Source organism: Microtus ochrogaster, chromosome 15, assembly GCF_000317375.1.
Source record: "Microtus ochrogaster isolate Prairie Vole_2 chromosome 15, MicOch1.0, whole genome shotgun sequence".
NCBI classification, from domain to species: domain Eukaryota; kingdom Metazoa; phylum Chordata; class Mammalia; order Rodentia; family Cricetidae; genus Microtus; species Microtus ochrogaster.
In genome coordinates this window covers 3984525-4007362 of record NC_022017.1, presented here as the reverse complement: position 1 = coordinate 4007362, position 22838 = coordinate 3984525, and the positions used below count along the sequence as shown (strand labels likewise).

At 42.9% G+C, this 22838-nt stretch overlaps 1 protein-coding gene across 1 annotated transcript in view; it reads right to left on the bottom strand.

Annotated features, from left to right (window-relative positions):
* Positions 1-21936, bottom strand: part of Tfcp2 (transcription factor CP2) — a 44243-nt gene extending 22307 nt beyond the window's left edge. Inside the window, 3 exon segments of the mRNA XM_026782661.1 lie at positions 2040-2120; positions 2996-3147; positions 21472-21936. Coding sequence (XP_026638462.1) covers positions 2040-2120; positions 2996-3147; positions 21472-21593 — 355 coding nt within the window. The 5' untranslated portion in view covers positions 21594-21936.
* Positions 21937-22838: the final 902 nt, after the last annotated feature.

The window sequence follows — 22838 nt, the reverse complement described above, 5'->3', positions numbered from 1 at the left end:
TTTTTTTGTGGTTTTTCGAGACAGGGTTTCTCTGTGGTTTTGGAGCCTGTCCTGGAACTCCATTGTTCTTGAGTTCTCAGCAGTCCTCATTGTCCGCTATGTTCAGCAAGTCCGGTTTTATCCCAGGCTTTTTCAGACCCAGGCCAGCCCATTGTCTCAGTGTGTGGGTGCACCCCTCGCGGTCCTGAGTTCCTTGCTCGTGCTCTCTCTCCAATCTAGCGTTTCTTGTGCCTTTCTGAAGATGTCCAAGCTGTCTGTGTGAGTCTTAAGACGCTCTCACATACAACCTCTGTGTTTGCTTCAGGTGAGGATTAGAAGCCATATAGCCCAGACTGGCATCAGATTTTCCATTTTAAGCCATAAACATGGATGTTTATCTGTATGTGTGCATGGATGGGTGTACAAATGTGCATCTGGGGATGGACCACAGTACTCATGTGCATCTGGGGATGGACCACAGTACTCATGTGGAGCAGACAAAATGAGGGAGGGAGTTTCTTCTCTCCTTCCACCAGGTGAGTCCTGGGAATCAAACTCAGGGTGGCATGTCTGGCAGCAAGTACTTTTACATAGTAAGCCGTGTCTCTAGCCCTGGCACCAGACTCTTGATCCTCCTTCCTCCGCCTCCCAAATGCTGGGGTCATACAACATCTTTACAGTTAACTGAGAATACACTCTTAAGTGAAGATGAGAGGGTCTCACTGTGACATAGCCCAGTACAGCCCTGGACTCCTAGTCCTCCAATTACTATACCACCAGAACCAGTATGTGAAGTACTTTTTCTTTTTGTAATGCTTATTACATTTCCCTCTTTCTTTCCTTACACCACATAGGTGCTAAGGACAGAATTCAAGTTTTCCACCCTTGGCAGCAAGTATTTTCACCTGTTGAGCCATCCTGCTAGCCTTATGAAGCATTTCTATCACATCATGTAATCCAGCCTAAGCCTCCAGGTAGGTATGAAATACATACTAGGACCCACTCACCAACGCTACATACAGCCTATAAACACTGAGGGTCGATAGGCTACTCCTGGCTATGTTCCTTATACTAGCCTCCCTTTGTGGAGGTAGCTGCCAGCCTCCCCACATATCTTACAGGCACTGATAAAACTCCTGTACCAAGTACTGTGAGTTCCCCAAATTCTTACCATCAGTTGACAAAGAGAACTCTATTCATTAACAGTAGCTCTGGGGTTTTGGTTCTGTTTTAAATTTTTTATTTTATGGACAAAAAGTGTGCAGGTCTTCTTCACTGGGTAGGTAGTCCTGGATGATGCATTTAATTTAGTGAAGTCAATATCCTTTCGTACTTCTGGAAACACTGTGACCCATGTGCTGCCCTAATCTTTAGGTCAGATCACACAGGTCTGAGCAGACAAGTCAAAAGTGAGGACCCTGATACACACAAAATTATCTTTAAAATTAAAATCCTCAAGAAGCTGATTTTACCACCCAAAAACAACTCCAGTAGGAATCTCTCCTGAACAAGGACTTGCAATTGCAAGCCTTCAGCAAGTCTGCGAAACCCATGTGAGGCCCAGCAAGATGGCTTAGCAGGTAAGACTGACAACTTTGAATTCAATCCCTGGAACCCACGTGGTAGGAAGAGAAAACTGAGTCCCTCAAGATAGTGTCTGACTTCCACACTCAAATCGTGACATGTGTACACACCTACAGCCACATAGTTAATTAAAACTACATGTGAACAGCAAGGCTTACTGTGATCCCAAAGATCATCAGTTTATCTCTCAGGTCATCAACTGTGGCAGCCAAAAGATACCAAGCCCTGCCCGCAAGGATCCAAAAGAATATGAAACAGACAAAAAGAAACAACAGCTATGCATTATGGAGCATTCCTGAAGTTACACTCTACTAAGCTGAGGCAGGATTCAGAATTCGAGTCAGTCTAGGCTATATAATGACACTTTGCCAAAAAAATCCAAAAAAACAAACAAACAAAAAAAAACAAAACAAAAGCAAAGGAAAAACTAAAAGGATCAGTAAAAGGCTATTACACAGAAAAACAGGCTGCTTATTTTACCTTTACCAACTTGCCATTGATTTCTGGAAGTTCTCCCAGTTTTCTATTGTCTAGCATTCGGATTTCATAAGACTGTCCTAGAAGAAAATTAATTACGAATTATACCAATCACAATTCACTTATCTAGACCCAGAAAGAAAGACTGTTGAATAGATATGATAACACTACTAGTACTGATTAGCAGTGAGGCACTGTGCTAAGCACTTCTAAATCCTATTACATCTAACAGACACAGTGTTCTAAGTTACTGTCAATCCCACCTGTACAGATAAGGAAAGTAAAACAGAAAGTCAAAGCAATCTGCCCGAGGCCAAGTGGACACTAGTGGACAGCAGAGCTGGGTAGAGGAATATCCACGGGGGGGGGGGGGGACGACTAATGTGGGAGGGTCTTCTGTTTTGTGTTGATTTCATTGGTTAATAAAAAAACTGCCTTGGCCATTTGATAGGCCAGCCCTTAGGTGGGTGGAGTAGACAGAACAGAATGATGGGAGGAAGAGGAAAGTGAGGCAATCGCCATGCCTCTCTTCTCTGGGTCAGATGCCATGGAGCCAGTCACCAGGTCAGACATGCTGAATCTTTCCCGGTAAGCTACCCCCTCATGGTGCTACAAAGATTATTAGAAATGGGTTAGTCAAGATATGAAAGTTAGCCAAGAAGAGGCTAGAAATAATGGGCCAAGCAGTGTTTAAAAGAATACAATTTGTGTGTTGTTATTTCAGGTATAAAGCTAACCATGCGGGAGCCGGGCAGGACAAAAAGCAGGCCTGCTCGCCTCCTCACTACAGGTAACTGAGGATCATGAACTGGAAATTGTCAGGAGACAAAAGGAGCCTGGGACACATCGTCTCACATGGCGCTAGTATGACAGGCCACATTACACAGCTCTAACCACTGTCATGTAAGCATCTATAGTCACAATCATAAGCCCAGTGGTCTCTAGAGCATCTGACCTTGATTGAGGTAGGTCAGGGTCTCATCGTGGAGCTTCACTGCTGGAGAGGTGGCAGCGCAAAGAACATACTGGAACGGCAGGATTTCATTCTCAGTGTCAGGAGGCAGACTGGACTCTTCTTGCTTAAAAATGGGCAGTGCAAGGACATCACTGAAATAAAACAAAGGCCTGCTATTAGTATCTGATAACAGTGCAAAAGCAGATACATAATTTTAAAAAAATTAACTGCAAAAATCTTTAAAAGCCATAAACACTATTCACTCAGTAAAACCTCGTCCAAACTGCCAAGTAGATTACTGTGTCAGCCCCCACACTAGACAAAGTATGCAACTAGTGACAGTATTCTCTGCTAATGTGTACATGTCAAGACTGTGTTAAAGGACTCACAGACAGAAACTAAAAATAACATCCAGGGTTCCAAAATGTAAATCTAGGACATTTGGGGCAGTGGTTTAGCAATGGCTGTGTTTGGTCCTTGGTGTGGTAACACTGAGACAGCAGAATTGTGAAAATGAAACAAATACAAGGTTAAGGGGCTGCACGCGCACTGAGAGAGAAGTAAAGTCCTGTGGAGCAGTTCCTGACAGCACGGCATTTCACAAGGGGCTCCTCTAACTCCCCTTTAGGTGCACTTCTCTCACTAGACATAGCCACATAAGCCTGTAAGCCCAGTCTCAGGGCGGTATCACTTGTTCTTACCCAAGCAGGCCAGCCCTCTGCTGGCGAATCCCACAATAGTGTACAAGTACAGCTCTTTCTTTACTCGTTATCCAGCACTGGGTACGGTGAAAGCAGCACTCGGTGATGCACCTGCTCTCAAAGAGCAACTACAGCAACTCTATAAACATGTAAGCTGATCTACTGCACGGTCTTAAAAAGTTTCTTTCTGCCTCTCTCCCCTCCCCTTTCTTTTTTGTTTTTCAAAATAGTCCTGACTATCTTAGAACTCACTCTGTAGACCAGGTTGGCCTGGAACTCACAGAGATCCACCTGCCTCTGTCTCCCAAGTGCTGGGACTAAAGGCATGCACACTACCACAGCCTGGCTTTGCTTTGTTTTTTATTTTATGTGTTTTGACTACATGTATGTCTGTGCATCGTTTGCATGTTTGGTGTCTGTGGAGGTTAGAAGAGGGTGTATGGTCCCCTAAAACTGGAGTTACAGATGTGCATGCTGGGAATGAAACTGTTCTGGAAGACTCTGAACTATTGATCCATCTCTCCAGCTCCCTAGTGTTTTGTTTTTGTTTTATTTTAAAAAACAACAAGAAGAAATCAAAAAACAAAACAAAACAAAAAAACAGGCTGGCCTTGAATTCCCTATGTCAACAAGGTTTTTACAGGTACGCAACCTACACCAGCTAAAACAATGTTTATAATTCCTTAAAAGTCACAACGCCTATGCCTATAATCTCTGCTATCAGGATGCTGAGGCAGGACTGTAGTTCTTTTTTTTTTTTTTTTCCTTTTTGGTTTTTCGAGACAGGGTTTCTCTGTGGCTTTGGAGCCTGTCCTGGAACTCACTCTGTAGACCAGGCTGGTCTCGAACTCACAGAGATCCACCTGCCTCTGCCTCCCGAGTGCTGGGATTAAAGGCGTGCGCCACCATCGCCCGGCCAGGACTGTAGTTCAAGGCCAGCTTGGTCTACACTGTAAGGACACTATCTCACAACAAAACAAGAATATATCAGAAATATCTTAGAAACCATAAAATAATAAAATAGATGTAAGTAAGTAGTAAAAGCATTCTTTTACAAGCTTTAACCATAGATGCTGTGGGTATTATTCAAAAAATTTTTTTTAATTTATTTTTATTTCCTGTGCATTGCTGTTTTGCCTGCATGTATGTGTGTGTGAGGGTGTCAGATCCTCTGAAACCAGAGTTACAGACAGTTGTGAACTGCCATGTGGGTACAGAGACTCAAACCCAGGTTCTCTGGAAGAGCAGCCATTACTCAGAATCTTGATGAGCAGTCGCTCTGGTTCATGTTTAAAGGTTCTGAGAATGCACCAAACTATAGTGCATTTCCAACTATCTGAAGACAAGCCATAAAACTCTCAAAGTATATTTTTATTTCTTCTGAAGAATATGTACACACTAAGATGAAAATGAATGAGAACTCTAATGTTGATGAGGAGATAAAGCACCCACGACTCAGTTTGCCAGCAGAAATATAAACTAACTAAAGAACAGAATTAAGGAGTTTGAACAGAGACACCCTACATATGCTTTCCAGGAGGCATAGATTATAAAATGAAAATTTCAGGGCCAGCCATGAAATCCCCAAAGGATGATTCCTGAGGGAGTCTCTGGAGGCCCCCAAAGTAACACAGGCTATTGCCATAGCTCTTGATTGGCCATAACTGTGATGAGACCTTGTTGTTGAAGACACCACACATTATCACTGCAGGATACAGAAAAATCACTCCGGAACTGGTCAGGAAGCTTCCCCCTTGATGGTGTGCTTTCATGGGGCTGGAAAGGGCTATGTGGTTGCTGGGGAGAAAGGTTACCGATCATCTTCCTCGGCACTGGACCTGCCTGGGAAAATGTGCCCGACAGTGGAATGACTGCATGAAGGCTATGGTGGCCGACCGCCTTCTGAGCAGATCTGATGTCTACTCCACAGGAAGGAATTCACAGCTCTGCTGTGAATCTGGTCAGAAGACTGAGTGAGGTCATAGGCCCACTGGGAACCTCCTAGTGCTATTTTGCTGAAAGGCCATGCAGTCAAACTGCTTTTTAAATATTGTATTTATATTTACAGATTTGTGCAACGTTTGTCATAGAGCTTTTTACAGCAGGCAATAGTCAATACAGAAGTCCATGACTGTCGGAGTGCTGAGAATAAGTATTCACCTAATAGGACACTTATGCAAATCCCCATCCCAAGGGCCAGGGAATAGAGGAGGACAGAAAACATGTGTGAGAGCCGAAGAAGTTCTCTGAAATACTGTCCTCAGGGCTAACGTGGCTGTTGCACTCATGAACACAACAGCAGCTGGTTAGCATCAGACTTACAGGAGATCTAGCCAGTCAAAATTTCAGCATGGATGGGGAGGTGCTCACAGGCCCATGGCTAGCTGAGGAGCTAAGCTGATGGCTCTGAAAAAGGGTTATACATTTTGTATTTGGGGGTGTGGCCATTGATAAGTTGCCCATGCTCTAGTGGATGATCCCACAATCCATGGGCACACAGGCAGAACTAACCAGACTCATTGGGTTAAAAAAAAAAGAAAAAGAAGGAAGGAAGGAAGGAAGGAAGGAAGGAAGGAAGGAAGGAAGGAAGGAAGGAAGGACGGACATGAGTTAAAGTGGAGGGGAAACAGAGGTGACCACAATCAAAATATCAAAATACATTGTATACGTCTATAAAAAAAAGAGAGAGAAAAGAAAAGAGAAAGAAATGAAGGGTTGGAGTGGTGACTTAGCCCACTGGCTAAGGACACTGGCTGCTCTTACAGATTGACAGCACCCACATGGCGGTTCACAACTTTCTGTAACTCCAGTTCCAGGAAATCCAATGCTCTTTTCTGACCTCCACAGGCACCAGGCACTACATGTGATACACATACATGCATGCATGCAAACATTCATATACATAAAATAAAAATAATTCTTTATTTTAAAAAATGGAGAGTAACAAGGGATCAATCTCGTGTTAAGGGCCCTTAAAATAGCACATGGAGCCAGTTGTGTTTACTTTGTTGGATATTTGAGATTTTGTATGATAAGAAATTTTTGTAAATAAGAAAAATCATAGCCAGGTGTGATGGTGGTTCTTGCCTTTAATCCCAGCATTTAGAAGGCTGTAGCATGAGACCCTGCTTCAGAAAACAAACAAACAAACAAACAAAAATCCAAACAACAACAACAACAAAAACAACCCACCCTAAAACAACAAACACCTGTGGAAAAAGAGGACAGTATATATATTGAATAATTACTCAATCATTTTGTCTGCATTAAAAACATCATACACACACACACACACACACACACACACACACGCGCGCGCGCGCGCGTACACACAACAGAGATAAGCCTGAAACCCTCAGGCACCAGGTGAGGATGTCAGAGCCCCTGGAGCTGAGGTTACAGGAATTTTTAAGCAGCCCAATCCAAGTGCTAGGAACCTAACCAGCGTCTACTGGAATTGCAGCAACTGCGGTCAATCACCAAGCCACCTCCTTTCGCATTTGTTTTTAAGACTGTTTACTATGTAAACTGGGCTGGTCTTTATCTAGAGATCTTCCTACCTCATCTCCAGAGTGCTGGGATTATAAGTGTGTACCACCACGCCCACCCAGTTCAAAGCATGTGCATCCTTTGTGGAGATTCTCTCTTCATGTTTTTCTGGGCATATGTGTGTGTATGAGGTGTATGCCTACTGAGAGCACCTCTGCAAAAGGTCAGAGAAGGTTGGGGTCCGGCTTTCTCACTCTCAGCCATATGCCCTTGAGATAGGACTTCACACTGAACCTAGATAGGCTGGTAGCTAGCAGGCTCACCAGTTCTGTCTCCACCTCTCACACAGCCCTGGGGTCACAGGCAAGCACATAACCATGCCCAGCAAAGTGGGAAAGAAACAGCTGGAGACAGCTCCATGCATACACAGCATCTGTGGGGCTCCAGCTAGACCCCCAGCACCACAGGAGAAAACAACAAAACAAAAACACCAGGTTTACACGTGCTGGATTTGGTGGTGCTCAGGAAATGAAGCCTGCTGTATTTAAAGACAGGATCTCCTATGTAACTCACGCTGATCCTAAACGAGAGATCCTCTTGTCTTCACCCCCAAGAGCTGGGACCAGAGCACTGCGTCTACACCCAGACTATAAATCAGTTGTTATGAAAGCTGCTGTTGCTAAGAACTACTGAAAAGACCAGACAGGGAAGGTGCTCTCCTCTTCCTCAGGCCTGTAAAGGTGTGTATTCTGTCCATATGGGTGCAGTTAAAGGGGGAAAGTGAGGCTGGAGAGAAAACTCAGTGGTTAAAAGTACCAGCTGCTTAGGTTAGATTCCCAGCAGATCCCATACAGATGGCTCACAACCATCTCTAACTCCAGTTCTAGGGATCCAACACCCTTTTTTGGCCTCCACAGGCACCAGAAACACCCATGGTGCATACATATATGCAGGTAAAACATTCCATACATATAAAATAATAAATAAATAAAATGTGTCTTTAAAAAGAGAGGGGAGAGATAAAGCCTGGTGTGATAGCACACACCTCTAATTCTAGTGCTAGGGAGGCTGAAGGAAGAGGACTGACTGTGAGTTTAAAGGCAGTCAGGGCCATAGGAGACCTAAGGAGAATGAGCACAAAAGGTGGGGAATCTACCCTTCCTAGGCATATCAGTCAGAGAAATACTCTTGTTCCCTGGAGACTACTTCAAACCACAGGAGTATGGAGTCTTCTAGAAAAGAACTCTGTCACAATTCTCAAGACCAGCTACAACACTGTAGAAAACAAAGTCAACTGTGATTGGGCTCTGGGAGATCTCACTGTGACAGATATGTCAGCTCTGCTGCTTTCTACGAAGGATTATAGACGATTACCAGGAATCAGGATTTTGACATAGCAACAGCTCAACCCTCATTAACGAAACACTGGCGTTTTCTTTCTCAAAGCTCAGGGCCTTGGCAGGCTAACATACAGCAACAGGTCGTGGTTCACAGCGTGTGGCACCCCACTTAAGTCTCCATGACTAAGCAAAGATCTGTCATTTAAGGTTGAGATTCTAACTTTTTCAAAGCAGTACAACTACCCCAAATATGTCTATATTCACACACACATACACACATGTACACACACAGTGCACACGAGGGTGGGAGGACAACTTTCTGGGTCTGTTCTCTCCACCCATCATGTGGTTTCTGGGACAGAACTCAGGCTATCAGACTTAGCAGTGAGGGCCTGTATCTACTGAGCAAGTCTACCAGTCCTTCATCAGAGACTGTACAATCTAGAATTACTTATGTTTCCTTCCTTCCCTCTTTCCTTCCTTCCTTTCTTCCGTCCGTCCTTCCTTCCTTCCTTCCTTCCTTCCTTCCTTCCTTCCTTCCCTCCCTCCCTCCCTCCCTCCCTCCCTCTCTCTCTCCTTCCCTCCCTCCTTCCTTTTTTTGAGACAGGGTTTCACTGTGTAGCCCTAGCTGTCCAGGAACTCACAGAGATCTACGTGACTCTGCCTCCAAGTGCTGGGATTAAAGGAGTGTGCCACCACTGCCTGGCCTTTTTTTTTTTTTTTTAAAGTTAAACCACTTTATTAGAGAACAGAACACAGAACCCTGCCATTATCGTGGGTGAACTAGGAGGAGATACTACATTTCTTTACTGCGGAGCAAAAGAGCATTTGTTCCACAATCCTAGAGATGGAGACTACACATCCCTGGTCAACACAATCCAAGGCCCCTACTTATTTTTCCTTTTTAAATTTTATTTATTTATGTATTTTAGGTTTCTTTTTTAAAGATTTCTTTATTTATTATGTATACACACACCAGAGGAGGGCACCAGATCTCATTACAGATGGTTGTAAGCCATGATGTGGTTGCTGGAAATTGAACTCAGGACCTCTGAAAGAACAGCCAGTGCTCTTAACCTTTGAGCCATCTCTCCAGCCCCATGTTTTTTAGGTATGAGTACTCTGTTTGCATGTATGCCTGCAGGCCAGAAGAGGGCATCAGATCTCATTACAGATGGTTGTGAACCACCATGTGGGTGCTGGGAATTGAACTCAGAAGCTCTGAAAGAGCAGCCAGTCTCTTAAACAAAATGCATTTAAAATAAAACCAATTTGGAAGTATAAAAGCCAGTAGATTAGCTAGTTTTGTGTTAACTTGACACAAACTAGAGTCATCAGAGGGGAGGGCACCTCAACTGAAAAAAGCCTCCAGAAGATGGAGCTATAGGCAAGCCTCTAGGGCATTTTCTTGATTAGATTGATGGGAGGGACCCAGCTGAGGTGGGCAGGGCCACTCCTGGGCTAGGGGTCCTGTTCTATGTGAAAGCAGGCAGAGCAAGTCATGGGGAGCAAGCCATAGGGAGCAAGCCAGTAAGCAGTACCCCTCCATGGTCTCTGCATCAGCTCCTGCCTCCAGGTTCCCGAACTGCTTGAATGTATTCCTGACTTCCTTTGATGATGAACCACATATACTCTTTTCCTCCCCAGGTTGCTTTGGTCATGGTGTTTCATCACAGCAATAGTAGCCCTGGCTAAGACACCCAGCTCTACTCACACGCATGGCACGGAAGTAGGACTGGTTGGAAAAGGTGGGGGTACAGGGAGAGTGATGTACAAAGTGATTGAATGAACATGTTGTAAGGAAACGCATTATCGCGTAGAATTAATATATGCTAATGCAAAGGGAAAGTCCGCTCTGTTCTCAAGGGTAAGCTGATTACAAATTAGGAAAACCCGTTCTGGTAGACTCTCCATACTCTCTGTCAATGTGTAAGCAAGCATTTTATTACATTATCAAATTGCTTCATTCACTCATTTCAGTGAAGCTATGTGAGGCACGACTTCTATCTTGTGGTAGTTTGAATGTAATGGCCCCCATAATCTCATAGAGAGAGGCACTATTAGGAGGTGTGGCTTTGTTGGAGTGGGTATAGCCTTTTTGGTGAAAGTGTGTCACTGTGGGGGTGTGCTTTGGGGTTTCCTATGCTCAGGATACCGTCCAATGTCTTAGCTCATTTCCTGCTGTCTGAGGAAGACTCAGCTTCTTCTCTAGCACCACTTCTCCCTGCACACCACCATGCTCCCCACCATGATAATGGACTGAACCTCTGAAACTGTAGGCAAATCTTCTCAATTAAATGTTTTCCTTTATAAGAGTTGCCGTGGTCATGGTGTCTCTTCACAGCAATAGAAACCCTAAGACATAAGTGCTTAGTAAATATTACTGATGGAATTTTATACTTCTGTTTTAATTCTGCACAATCAGTGCTATATATACTGTTATCAATATCGTTTTGTTTTTGTTCTTTGTTTTTTGAAACGGTCTCTCTACACAGTCCAGCCTGTCCTGGAACTCACTTTGTAGATCAGGCTGACCTGGAACTCACAGAGATCCACCTGCCTTTGCCTCCTGAGTCTGAGATTAAAGGTCTCTGGCCAATCTGGCATATCTTTAATCAAACATAAAGGTATAAAAGTTCAGTTGTTGAAAGGTAAATTGAGTGCTGGAGATATAGATCAGTTGGTTGAGTGCATGCCAAGCATGCACTAGACACTGGGTTCGATCTGTAGCACTGCATAAACTAGACATGGCAGGACATTCCTACAACCCCACACTTGGGAGGCAAAGGCAGAAGGATCAGAAGTTCAGGACCCACTAGTGAAATGGTACAGCAGATAAAAGCACTTGTCATCAAACAAATACATATGCAGAAATAAATAAATGTAAAAAAAAGAGTAGTTCAGACCATCCTCAGCTACACGGCAGCAGCAGAGTGACTGTACATTAGGACTCTGGGAAAGCTGCTGGGCATGGTCTGCTGAGCACACATTACCCTCCCGATCTAAGGGAGCTCATGATTGGTCTCTACTAATTCTTAACCATGGTCTACCTACCCTCAGGCCTAACAGCTGTGGAGATGCTCTCTTCTAGAAAAAGCCCAGATACTCAAGAGTGACAGGCATGATAAGTTTTATCTGAGCAAGCCTGACAACAGCTAGCCCTTAAGAATTCAGAAGCAAGCCGGGTGATGGTGGCGCATGCCTTTAATCCCAGCACTCGGGAGGCAGAGGCAGGCGGATCTCTGTGAGTTCGAGACCAGCCTGGTCTACAAAGCTAGTTCCAGGACAGGCTCCAAAGCCACAGAGAAACCTTGTCTTGAAAAACCAAAAAAAAAAAAAAAAAAAAAAATTCAAAAGCATGGGACAGTAAGTCGCTGTGAACTTCAACCTGCTTATTTTTGTAAGCCTCACTTAGAATGGAATTCTACAGGTACACATTATCGGAGACAAAGAAAACAGGGCAGGGAACCCTGATTGCTCTTCGGGCTGAGGAGGGAGGGGGACTTAACTGGGGAAGGGGGAGGGAAATGGGAGGCGGTGGCGGGAAAGAGATGGAGATCTTTAATAAATAAATAAATTAAAAAAAATATTTTGAAGCTAAACTAAAAAAAAGAAAAAGAAAACAGAGGGAGGTTAAAACCAGACTCAGTACTCACTAATCACCTGTGAGATGGATCTGCACAACACACAAAAAGGTAAACTTTCTTGAAGCGATGGTACGTAAAGTGTATAGAATACACATTAACACACACTCAGAAGGAGCTGAAGCTGAAACATGATGCCAGACTTACTCTGATATAGTTACTAATATGAAGGAGACAGGAGGGCTCTCCATTCCTGTTCCTCTTCTATGTTTGTTACAAAAACTTTTTTTTTTTTTGAGTATTTCAAGACAGGGCTTTTCTCTTTTCTGTGTAACAGCCCTGGCTGTCCTTAAACTAGTTTTGTAGACAGGCTAGCATTAAACTCACAGAGATCTACCTGCCTGTGCATCTTATGTGCTGGGATTAAAGGCGTATGATATCATGCCCAGCTAAAACTACTCTTTAGAGAGGAAAAATGCAAATATTTTATTGAAACTATATAGTTTGTTTTATAGCATTAACTTGTTCTTTTAAAAGAAGGCAGGCATGGGGGTTCATATCTATAATCCCAAAACTCGGCAGATGGGACAAGAGGATCGGTTTAAAGACAGACTTAACTGCACAGCAAGTGTGAAGTTGGCTTCAGCTACCTAAGACCTTGTGTCAGAAAACTGTTATAGTATATTCTGAGATGGCTATGTGTTTTTATTTATTTATTTATTTATTTATTTATTTATTTATTTTTTTTGTTTTTCGAGACAGGGTTTCTCTGTAGCTTTGGAGTCTGTCCTGGCACTCACTCTGTAGACCAGGCTGGACTCGAACTCACAGAGATCCGCCTGCCTCTGCCTCCCGAGTGCTGGGATTAAAGGCGTGCGCCACCACTGCCCGGCTGTGTTTTATTTCTTTAACTAGAAAAGCAATTTAAAAATATACTGTGTCCTATCTTCTCTGTGTGTGCATGCACACATGTATGTGTACATGCGTGTGTGTGCCTGTGCGTGTGTGAATGTAAAACTTAGTATCTTCCATTATGTGTTTATTCATCACACATGTATTGGGAGCAAAAAATTCTATAGAGCTTACCCTGCTATCTTAATGAATAACAAAAATATTCCTAAAACACAGCGGCTTAAGAAATAATTTATGAGCCGGGCGGTGGTGGCGCATGCCTTTAATCCCAGCACTCGGGAGGCAGAGGCAGGCGGATCTCTGTGAGTTCGAGGCCAGCCTGGTCTACAAAGGGAGTTCCAGGACAGGCTCCAAAGCCACAGAGAAACCCTGTCTCGAAAAACCAAAAAAAAAAAAAAAAAAAAAAGAAAAAGAAATAATTTATGACTTCTTATGAATTTGTGAGTTAGCTGGATTAATGATCTGTTTCATGAGTGTCAGCTAAAGCTGCAATCATCTGGGCCCTACACTAGAGCATCCAGGATGGCAAAATCATGAACTGGTCCTGGACTTTGTCGGGATACTTGGGTTGGAACTGAAAATCCCAAGAGCCCAACTAGAAAACTCAAATGAAAGCTTTATAAGCAGAATAAATCAAGCAAAAGACAGAATATTAGGTCTCGGAGACAAAAGAGAGGTTCTAAACCAAATAAGCAAGAACAACAACAACAACAAAAAACAAAAAACAAAAAAATAAAGCATAGGAAAGAAATATACAAGAAACGTGGGATCATGTAAAAAACAAAACAAGACAAACAAAAAGACAAAACAATACCTTTGAATTACAGGCAAAGACAGAGAGAAGAATCCCAAGTCAACGGCATAGACAAAATTTTCAATAAGATCATACAAGAAAACTTCCTCAAACCAAAGAAAGACGCATCCATATGACAAGAAGCATAGCATATCATATCATAGAAAAAAAACATATCATAGTTAAAACACTGAATATACATAATAAAGGCAGTGTATTAAAACCACAAAAGAAGAAATGCAAGTCACATATAAAGGAAAATTTATTAGAATAACAGCAGAGTTCTCAACAGAAACTTTGAAAGCCAGCAGAACCTAGAACAATGCATCCCAAGTACTAAAAGACAATGATGGTCATCCTAGAATATATACCCAGCAAAACTATCTACATATCTGAAGGAGGAAAAACTTTCCATGATATAAACAGCCCAAAAAAATTATACCCAACAAAGCAAACTTAAATAAAACATTATTTCAAGCTGAAGGAAGGAACAGCACAGCAAAGGGAACACAAAACCCTAATGATTAAAACACAAAGTACCACTGAGAACACAACACCAAAAACTGATAATACAATGACCAACGAACACACATATTTTAATAACAACCTTAAATATCGATGGCCTCCATTCCCCAATCAAAAGACACAAACTGACTGAATGGGTCAAGAAACAAATTCCATCTATATGCTGCCAACAAGAACCACATTTTATTTTTAAAGGTAGATATTACCTTAGACTAAAAAGGATGGGCAGAAGTACTCTAATCAATGGGACCAGGATGCAAGCAGGTGTTGCTATTATATGACAAAAAAAAGACTTCAACTTAAAACTAATCAAGAGAGTAAGAGGGACACTTCATTCCAATCAAGGGGCACTTAATCAAAGAGACATTACTATCCTAAACACATGATCTCATTAAAAATGTTCTAGCAGATTTAAAAACATAGATTAACATCAATCCATTAATAACAGTTGATTTCAACACTCCACTTTCTCCAATAGACGGGTCATTTGGACGAAAAAAGAAGAAACATCAGAAACAACTGACATCAGACATCAGACGAAGATAACATCCATCTACAGAACAACTATCCAAACACTAAAGAACACAAGCGCACATATATTCAACAGCACATGGAAGATTTTCTAAAATAAACCACATCCCGGGATACAAGACAAATCTTCCCAAATTCAAAAAGACTGAAGCCATTCCCTGTATCCTATCTGACCATAATGTAATAAAACTTAAAATTGGCAGCAATAAATAAATAAATAATAAAACCCTCTGGTAATTATGCAAATTCATGGAGATTAAATAACTCACTACGAAATTATAAGTGGGTCAAAGAAGAAGTCAAGAAAGAAAGAAACTTCCTGGTACTAAAATGAAGATGAAAACAGAACATAGATCCTTGAAGGCAGTCCTGCATGAGAAATCACAGCTCTACATGCCTCCATTAAAAAACCAGAAAAAGCACAAATAAATAGCTTAATAAAGCATTTTTAAAAACTGGAAAAAAACAGGAGCAAAATAAATCCAAATCCTGTTGGTGGCAAGAAATAGTACCAGAGCAGAAATCAACAAAACAGACAAAGGAAAACAATACAAAGAATCAACAAATCTTAGAGCAGTTTCTTTTAGAAGATAAACAAAATTGGTAGACACTTGGTTCAATTGCACAAAAAAAAAAAGAGAGGACCCAAAATTAACAGTCAGAAATGAAGAGGGAAACATTACAATAGACATCAAAGAAATTCAGAATACTATGCAAGGGTATTTTTAAAACTTGTACTCCATTAAGCAGGAAAACTGAAAATAAATCGATTCTTAGATTCCCCCCAAACCACCAAAATGAAACCAAGAAACAACAACCTAAAGGGGCCCATAACAAACAAAGAGGCTGAGATAATACTAAGAACCTTTCAGCTAAAAAGAAAGTTCAGAGTAAGATGGACACATAGTAGAATTCTATCAGATAGTAAAGATTTGCAGCCAGTCCTTCCTATCTATTAACAAAGAGAGAGGAGAAAACAGGAGCACTCTCAAGACACCTACTGCATCCATCTCATCTTAAACCAGGGAAAGATAACAGAAAAAAAGAAGGCTATAGGCAAATATCATTGATGAATACAGACTCAAAAATACACAATAAAATACTTCCAAACAGCACACACATATATCAAAAAGATTATACGCCATAACCAAGTAGGTGCTGTACCTGAAATGCAGGGATGGTTCAACACAAGTCAATAAATGCAGTAAACCACATTTATAGACCTAAAGACAAAAATCACATGATCATTTTAATAAATGCAGAAAACACCTTTTACAAAACCTAGCATACCTTGATGATAAAAGTCCTAGAGAATGCAGGGCTAGAGGAAACATACTTCAACACAATAAAAGTTATATACAAGGAGCCCACAGCCAAAATCATCTTAAATCAGTGGTTCTTTTTTTTTTAATTTTGTTTTGTTTTATTTTATTGATAATAAATTTATTGAGCTCTACATTTTTCTCTACTCCCCTCCCTGCCTCTCCCCTCCTCCCTTCAACCCTCCCCCAAGGTCCCCATGCTCCCAATTTACTCAGGAGATCTTGTCTTTTTCTATTTTCTACTTCCCATGTAAATTAGATCTATGTAAGTCTCTCTTAGTGTCCGCATTGTTGTCTAAGTTCTCTGGGATTGTGGTTTTTAGGCTGCCTTTCTTTGCTTTATGTTTAAAAACCACCCATGAGTGAGTACATGTGATAATTGTCTTTCTGTGTCTGGGTTACCTCACTCAAAATGATGTTTTCTAGTTCCATCCATTTTCCTACAAAATTCAAGCTGTCATTATTTGTAGTACTCCACTGTGTAAATGTACCACATTTTTTCTTATCCGTTCTTCGATGAAGGGGCATTTAGGTTGTTTCCAGGTTCTAGCTATGACAAACAAAGCTGCTATGAACATAGTTGAGAACAGGTCTTTGTGGCATGATTTGAGTATCCTTTGGATATATACCCAAAAGTGTTATTACTGGGTCTTGAGGAAGGTTGTTTCCTAATTTTCTGACAAATTGCCACACTGACATCAAAGGGGTTTGTACCAAGCTTGCATTCCCACCAGCAATGCAGAAGTGTTCCCTTTTCCCTACAACGTCTCCAACATAAGTTGTCATCAGTGTTTTGATCTTGGCCATTCCATCATAAGATGGAATCTCAGAGTTGTTTTGATTTGCATTTCTCTGATGACTAAGGATGTTGAGCATTTCCTTAAGTGTCTTTCAGCCATTTTAGATTCATCTGTTGAGAGTTCTCTGTTTAGGTCTGAACTCCATTTTTATTGGATTATGTGATCTTTTGGTGTCCAATTTCTTGAGTTCTTTGTGTATTTTGGAAATCAGACCTCTGTCTGATGTGGGGTTAGTGAAGATCTTTTCCCATTCTGTAGGCTGTCGTTTTGTCTTGTTGATCATGTCCTTTGCTTTACAGAAGCTTTTCAAGTTTCAGGTCCCATTTATTAATTGTTTCTCTCAGTGTCTGTGCTGCTAGGGTTATATTTTGGAAGTGGTTCCCTGTGCCAATGCGTTGAGGTGTACATCCCACTTTTTCTTCTATAAGGTTCAGTGAGAAGTTTCTCTTCTCAACATAAAGGCTGGCTTTATGTTGAGGTCTTTGAGCCATTTGGACTTGAGTTTTGTGCATGGTGATAGGTATGGGTCTATTTTCATTCTTCTACATGTTGATATCCAGTTATGCCAGCACCACTTGTTAAATGTGTTTTCTTTTTTCCATTTCATATTTTTTGCTTCTTTATTAAAGATCAGGTGTTTGAAGATGTGTGGATTGATATCCGGGTCTTCCATTCAGTCCCATTGGTCCTCCTGTCTGTTTTTATGCCAATACCAGGCTGTTTTCAGTACTGCTGCTCGGTAGTAGAGTTTGAATTCAGGGACTATGATGCCTCCAGAAGTTCTTCTATTGCACAGGATTGTTTTGGCTATCCTGGGTTTTTTGCTTTTCCAAATGAAGTTGAGTACTGTTCTTTCGAGGTCTTTGAAGAACTTTGCTGGGATTTTGATGGCCAGTGGTTCTTAACCTACTTAATGCTGCAAACCTTTAATATAGTTCCTCATGTTATAGTGACCCCAACCATAAAATTATTTCATTACTACTTTATAACTGTAATTTTTCTACTATTGTGAATTATAATGCAAATATCTGATATGCAACTCCAAGGGGATCTCGACCCTCAGGCAGAGAACCACTGTCCTAAATGGAGAAAAGTTTGGAGCACTCCCACTGAAGTCAGGAGCAAGATAGATAAACAATATTCTCATTCTTTTTGAACACTGTGTTGAAGGTTGAACAGTAAGACAAGTGAAGGAATTAAAGAATACAAATAGGGAAATAAGGGACTGGAGAGACGGCTCAGAGATTAAGAGCATTGCCTGCTCTACCAAAGGTCCTGAGTTCAATTCCCAGCAACCACATGGTGGCTCACAACCATCTGTAATGGGGTCTGGTGCCCTCTTCTGGCCAGCAGGCATACACACAGGCAGAATATTGTATACATAATAAATAAATAAATATTAAAAAAAATAGGGAAATAAGTAGTCAACTATCCCTATTTGCAGGTAATATGATGCTATTATACATTAGAGATCCCCAAAACTCTACTGGAACTTCTAGAAACAATTAACAAATTCAGGAATGTGTCAGGATGCAGAATCAACTTGCAATCAATGGCTTTTCAATACACCAACAATAAACATACAGAGAAGGAGGTCATGGACATACTCCCATTCACAACAGCCTCAAAGAAAATAAATATCTAGGAATAAACCTAAGCAAAACATGAAGGACCTCAACAATGAAAACTTTAAACCTCTGAAGAGAGAGATAAAGACACCAAAGATAGAATGACATCCCATGTTCATGAACTGGTAGAATCAACACTGTGAAAATGACCATTCTACCAAAAGCTATGTACAGAGTCAATGAAATCCCAATCAAAATCCCCATCTCACTCTTCACAGAAATAGAAAAACAAAACCAAAAAAACAAAAAACAAAAAAAACTATCCTAAAATTCATATGGAACCACAGAAGGCTCCCAATAGCCAAAACAATCCTGAACAAAAAGAAGAATGCTGCAGGGATTACAGATCCAGTCTTAAGATCCATCACAGAGCCAGAGCAATAAAACAATAGAGCACTGGCACAAAGACAGAGACCAGTGGAACAAAACTGCAGACCCAAACATAAGCAAACATATAACATCGGCTACTGTGTTAGACAATGGTGCCAAAAACATGCTGGAGAAAAAAAAGCATCTTCAACAAATGGTGCTGAGAACTCCGGTTGTCCACAAGCAGAAGAAGGAATTAGACCCTCACCCATCACCTTCATGAAATCTCATTTCAACTGGATCAAAAACCTACAGATGGAACACAGAAACTGCTGGAATAAAGCAAATCATATGCCTGTATTTCTAACCTACATGAAATAGGTGTGTGCAAGGACTTCTTGAGAAGGACTCAAGTGCCTACGAATCAAGGACAACGGAAATGGACGTCATGAAACTAAGAAGCTTCTGCCCAGTGAAACAATCAACTGGGACTCAGTGTAAGAGCGTTGTCTGCTCTTCCAAAGAACCCGGGTTCAACTGTCAGCACCCACATGGTGGCTCACAACCACCTGCAACTCCAGTTCCAGGGGATCCCACACCTTTTTTCTGACTTCCATGAAGAAAACACTGGACACCAACCTCCAGCCTCCACATGCATTTACAGGCATGCTAGTTAGTGAGCCCCAGGGACCAGGCTAGGGAGTGCGCTGGAGCAGCTGGACTTGGCTCTCTCATGTGCTGGGCATCCCAACTCAGACGTTTCTGTGCAGCAAGCACAGCTTGTAAAGCAGAGTCCCCTGGGCATCTCCCCAGCCCTGAAAAGGGGTTTCAGACAGAATTATGGTCCTAAAGATTTTTCCAAAGGTCAAAACAAAACCAAGTTTAAGTACATTCCAGAAAGTCTGATTAACTTATATATTTTTTTTAAAAAGGAACCTACAAAAGGTAAACCTTAATGATGGTGTGTGTGCTCACTACACCTATATTGTATTGGCTGTATTGCTATGTGGTCCGATGACCTAATACCGTCTATTCCAGATTTCCATTAAATATCTCCACAAGTGCCATGGCACACACACACACACACACAAATAAATGGGGGGGGGCACACATTCCAACACAAGTAACTATATTTGGTGTGAAGACTATCAACATAGAAATAATATTTATTTTATATAAAAAGAATGTTATCAACATAAAAATAACATTCCTTTTACATAGAAAAAATGTTAAAATAGTGAACCATGTTTAACTATGCCTACATTACCTTCAAATACAGCCTTTCTTCTTTCCCAGATGTTTTCTAGGAATCCCCAATACAAGACTAAATTTTTGTTCACAGAAAAACATCTTAACTTCTTTTGAGACCTAGAGTAATCCCATGCATGATCCATGATCTGTTAGGTTAGCGATCCTGTTAAGTATAACTCAGGCACCACCAACACCACTACATATAGTCACAGTAAAGACAGCTCTGAATCCCAATCTCAGGTGTGTCTTCCTTGAGCACCTTTCTTTCCTTTCGTCCCCATGGTTAAATGGATGTTTAAAAACATTTTAATAAACTCCAAATCTGCTTCATAGTAGCTTATCCTGAAATTCTCTTTCTGTGGCAACAATTCCTAAGAGGGAGAAAACTCCAGCTGCTCCAGCAGTGTGGGGCACTGTCCCCACCACATCTTCCCTGACAATTAGCTCAATACTAAGTTATCTTTGCTACATTTTTTTGAGACAGGATCTCATGTTGCCCATGACAACTTTGTTATGTAGCCAAGGATAGCCCTGAACTCCTGATTCCCCTGCCTCTACCCCCTGATAATTCATGTAGTTCTAATGACTTTGTCACTGTTTAAAAACTTCTCAGCTCACGCTTCCAAAGACAGAAACCCTGGAAGAGAAGCCTTAAAACAAGTTTGTCATAAAAGACGGCTATGTGGCCGGGCGGTGGTGGCGCACGCCTTTAATCCCAGCACTCGGGAGGCAGAGGCAGGCGGATCTCTGTGAGTTCGAGACCAGCCTGGTCTACAGAGCTAGTTCCAGGGCAGGCTCCAAAGCCACAGAGAAACCCTGTCTCGAAAAACAAAAAACAAACAAACAAACAAAAAAAAGACGGCTATGTGTCGGCGTCTTACCCGAGTTAACCCCAGTTTCCAACTCTCCAACTGCCTGGACACCCCTCACGTGTTCAATGTAACCCTTTCCTCACATGAATCAGGCATACCATACCACATACACAAACAAGGCCAGTGCCCTATCTCCCACCCCAAGGCCCTGCAGAGCTGACACCTCCCACCCCAAGGCCCTGCAGAGCTGACTCTTCCCACCCCAAGGCCCTGCAGAGCTGACTCTTCCCACCCCAAGGCCCTGCAGAGCTGACACTTCGCACAGTCTTTCTCTAGTTCTCCCTCACCACTCAAGTCAACAAGGGAAAAAGGTCTCCCACTCCGCTACAAGCAGTTTTTTAAACTCTACGCCCGCCTTCCCCATGTTCACGATCCTGCCTGTTATTGAGAAGGTAAGGTGCGAGGAAGCTATCGCTCACCTCATGCTGTACGCACCAGCGCCCAGCTCCTGGCCAATGCCGGACAGGCTGGCATCAAAGTCCTGCACCAGCCCCGACTCAATCACCTCGTCCGCCAGCGGCAGCTTCAGAGCCCAGGCCATGCCGGCTCCTTCCTCGCCCTGTACAAAGGCACGGAGTGTAACTCTACCCGGCAGGGAACCTACAAACAAGCTCCCTCGCGCAGCACACCAGAACCCCGAGCCTGACCCTGAGGCTGCACCCCGGTTACTCCCCGGGTGCCCTGATGGCCAGGATCCCCCTCTCGTTCGGCTCTCGGGTGCGCGAGGCGCCCGGGTCTCAACCACGCCGGACTTGCCCGGGTGCGGCTGAGTCCTCCGGGCCGCTCGGCGGCCTCCACACAGCCTCTAAGCCGAGGCGCGCAGAACGCCAGTCGCCCTGGCGTCCCCCTCCGCCCCCTGCCGCGGAGAGCGCCTCCCTCCAGGGGGGGGGGGCCGCACTTTCCCCTCAGGCCTCGTTTCCGGTGAGCAGATCACTTCCGGTCACCGGTTCTCCCGTGCTCCGTCCTCAGAAGAAAGCCCAGGTTTCTGCAGAGCGCTCCCCACGCCCTCGGGAGCGCCTCCCAGCGCCCGGAAACCTGGGCGGGAAAACTTCGGCGTAGACCCTAAGCGCTAACACGTCCCAGCGCCAACCAATCATGGCGCCCTCTGCCGCCCGAAGGTGACGTCACGTTGCCGCCCACCAGTGAAGAGGCGGAGTCTGGCTTGGCTTCCGCAGCGGTGATAGGCTATCGAAGCTAATGGTCCCCGCCCCCGAGGACCAGGTGTGGACGGCGTGGCAAGTTCTAGAATGGGATTCTAGAGTGGGGTTCTGGTCGCGCTGCCTGGGAGTCTGGCGATCTGAGAGCTGTCGGTCTGGCTGTACCCCGCCCGCCTCCTTCCCTGGAGGGACACTGTGTCCCTGGTGATGTCTCAAACTCTCCTCACTCTCCGCCCCGTATCTTCACCCTTCTAAAGCATTCGAGCAGGAGACAGGGAAACTGTTGGGGTGTTTGTTGATGCTTTGAGACATGGTCTCTGCGTAGTTTTGACTGGCCTGGAAGTCATACATTCGCAACCTCTACCTACCGTGCCCTGCTTTTTTAAAAGTTTTGACAAAGGAGTTTTGGGGAAAGATCTGCAGAGCAAAGTCAGGCCTGGCGTCTTTATTTATAGCTCGATAACCAGAATAGTCTCACAGAGATTGAATTTACTTAATTGTAAACAAATAAACCGTAGCCAGGCATGGTAGCTTATGCCTTTGATTCTAGTATTCCAGACACAGGCAAGTTGATCTGATTTCCAGGTAAGCCAGGGCTACATAGTGAAGACCCTGGAGCAGGGGGATGA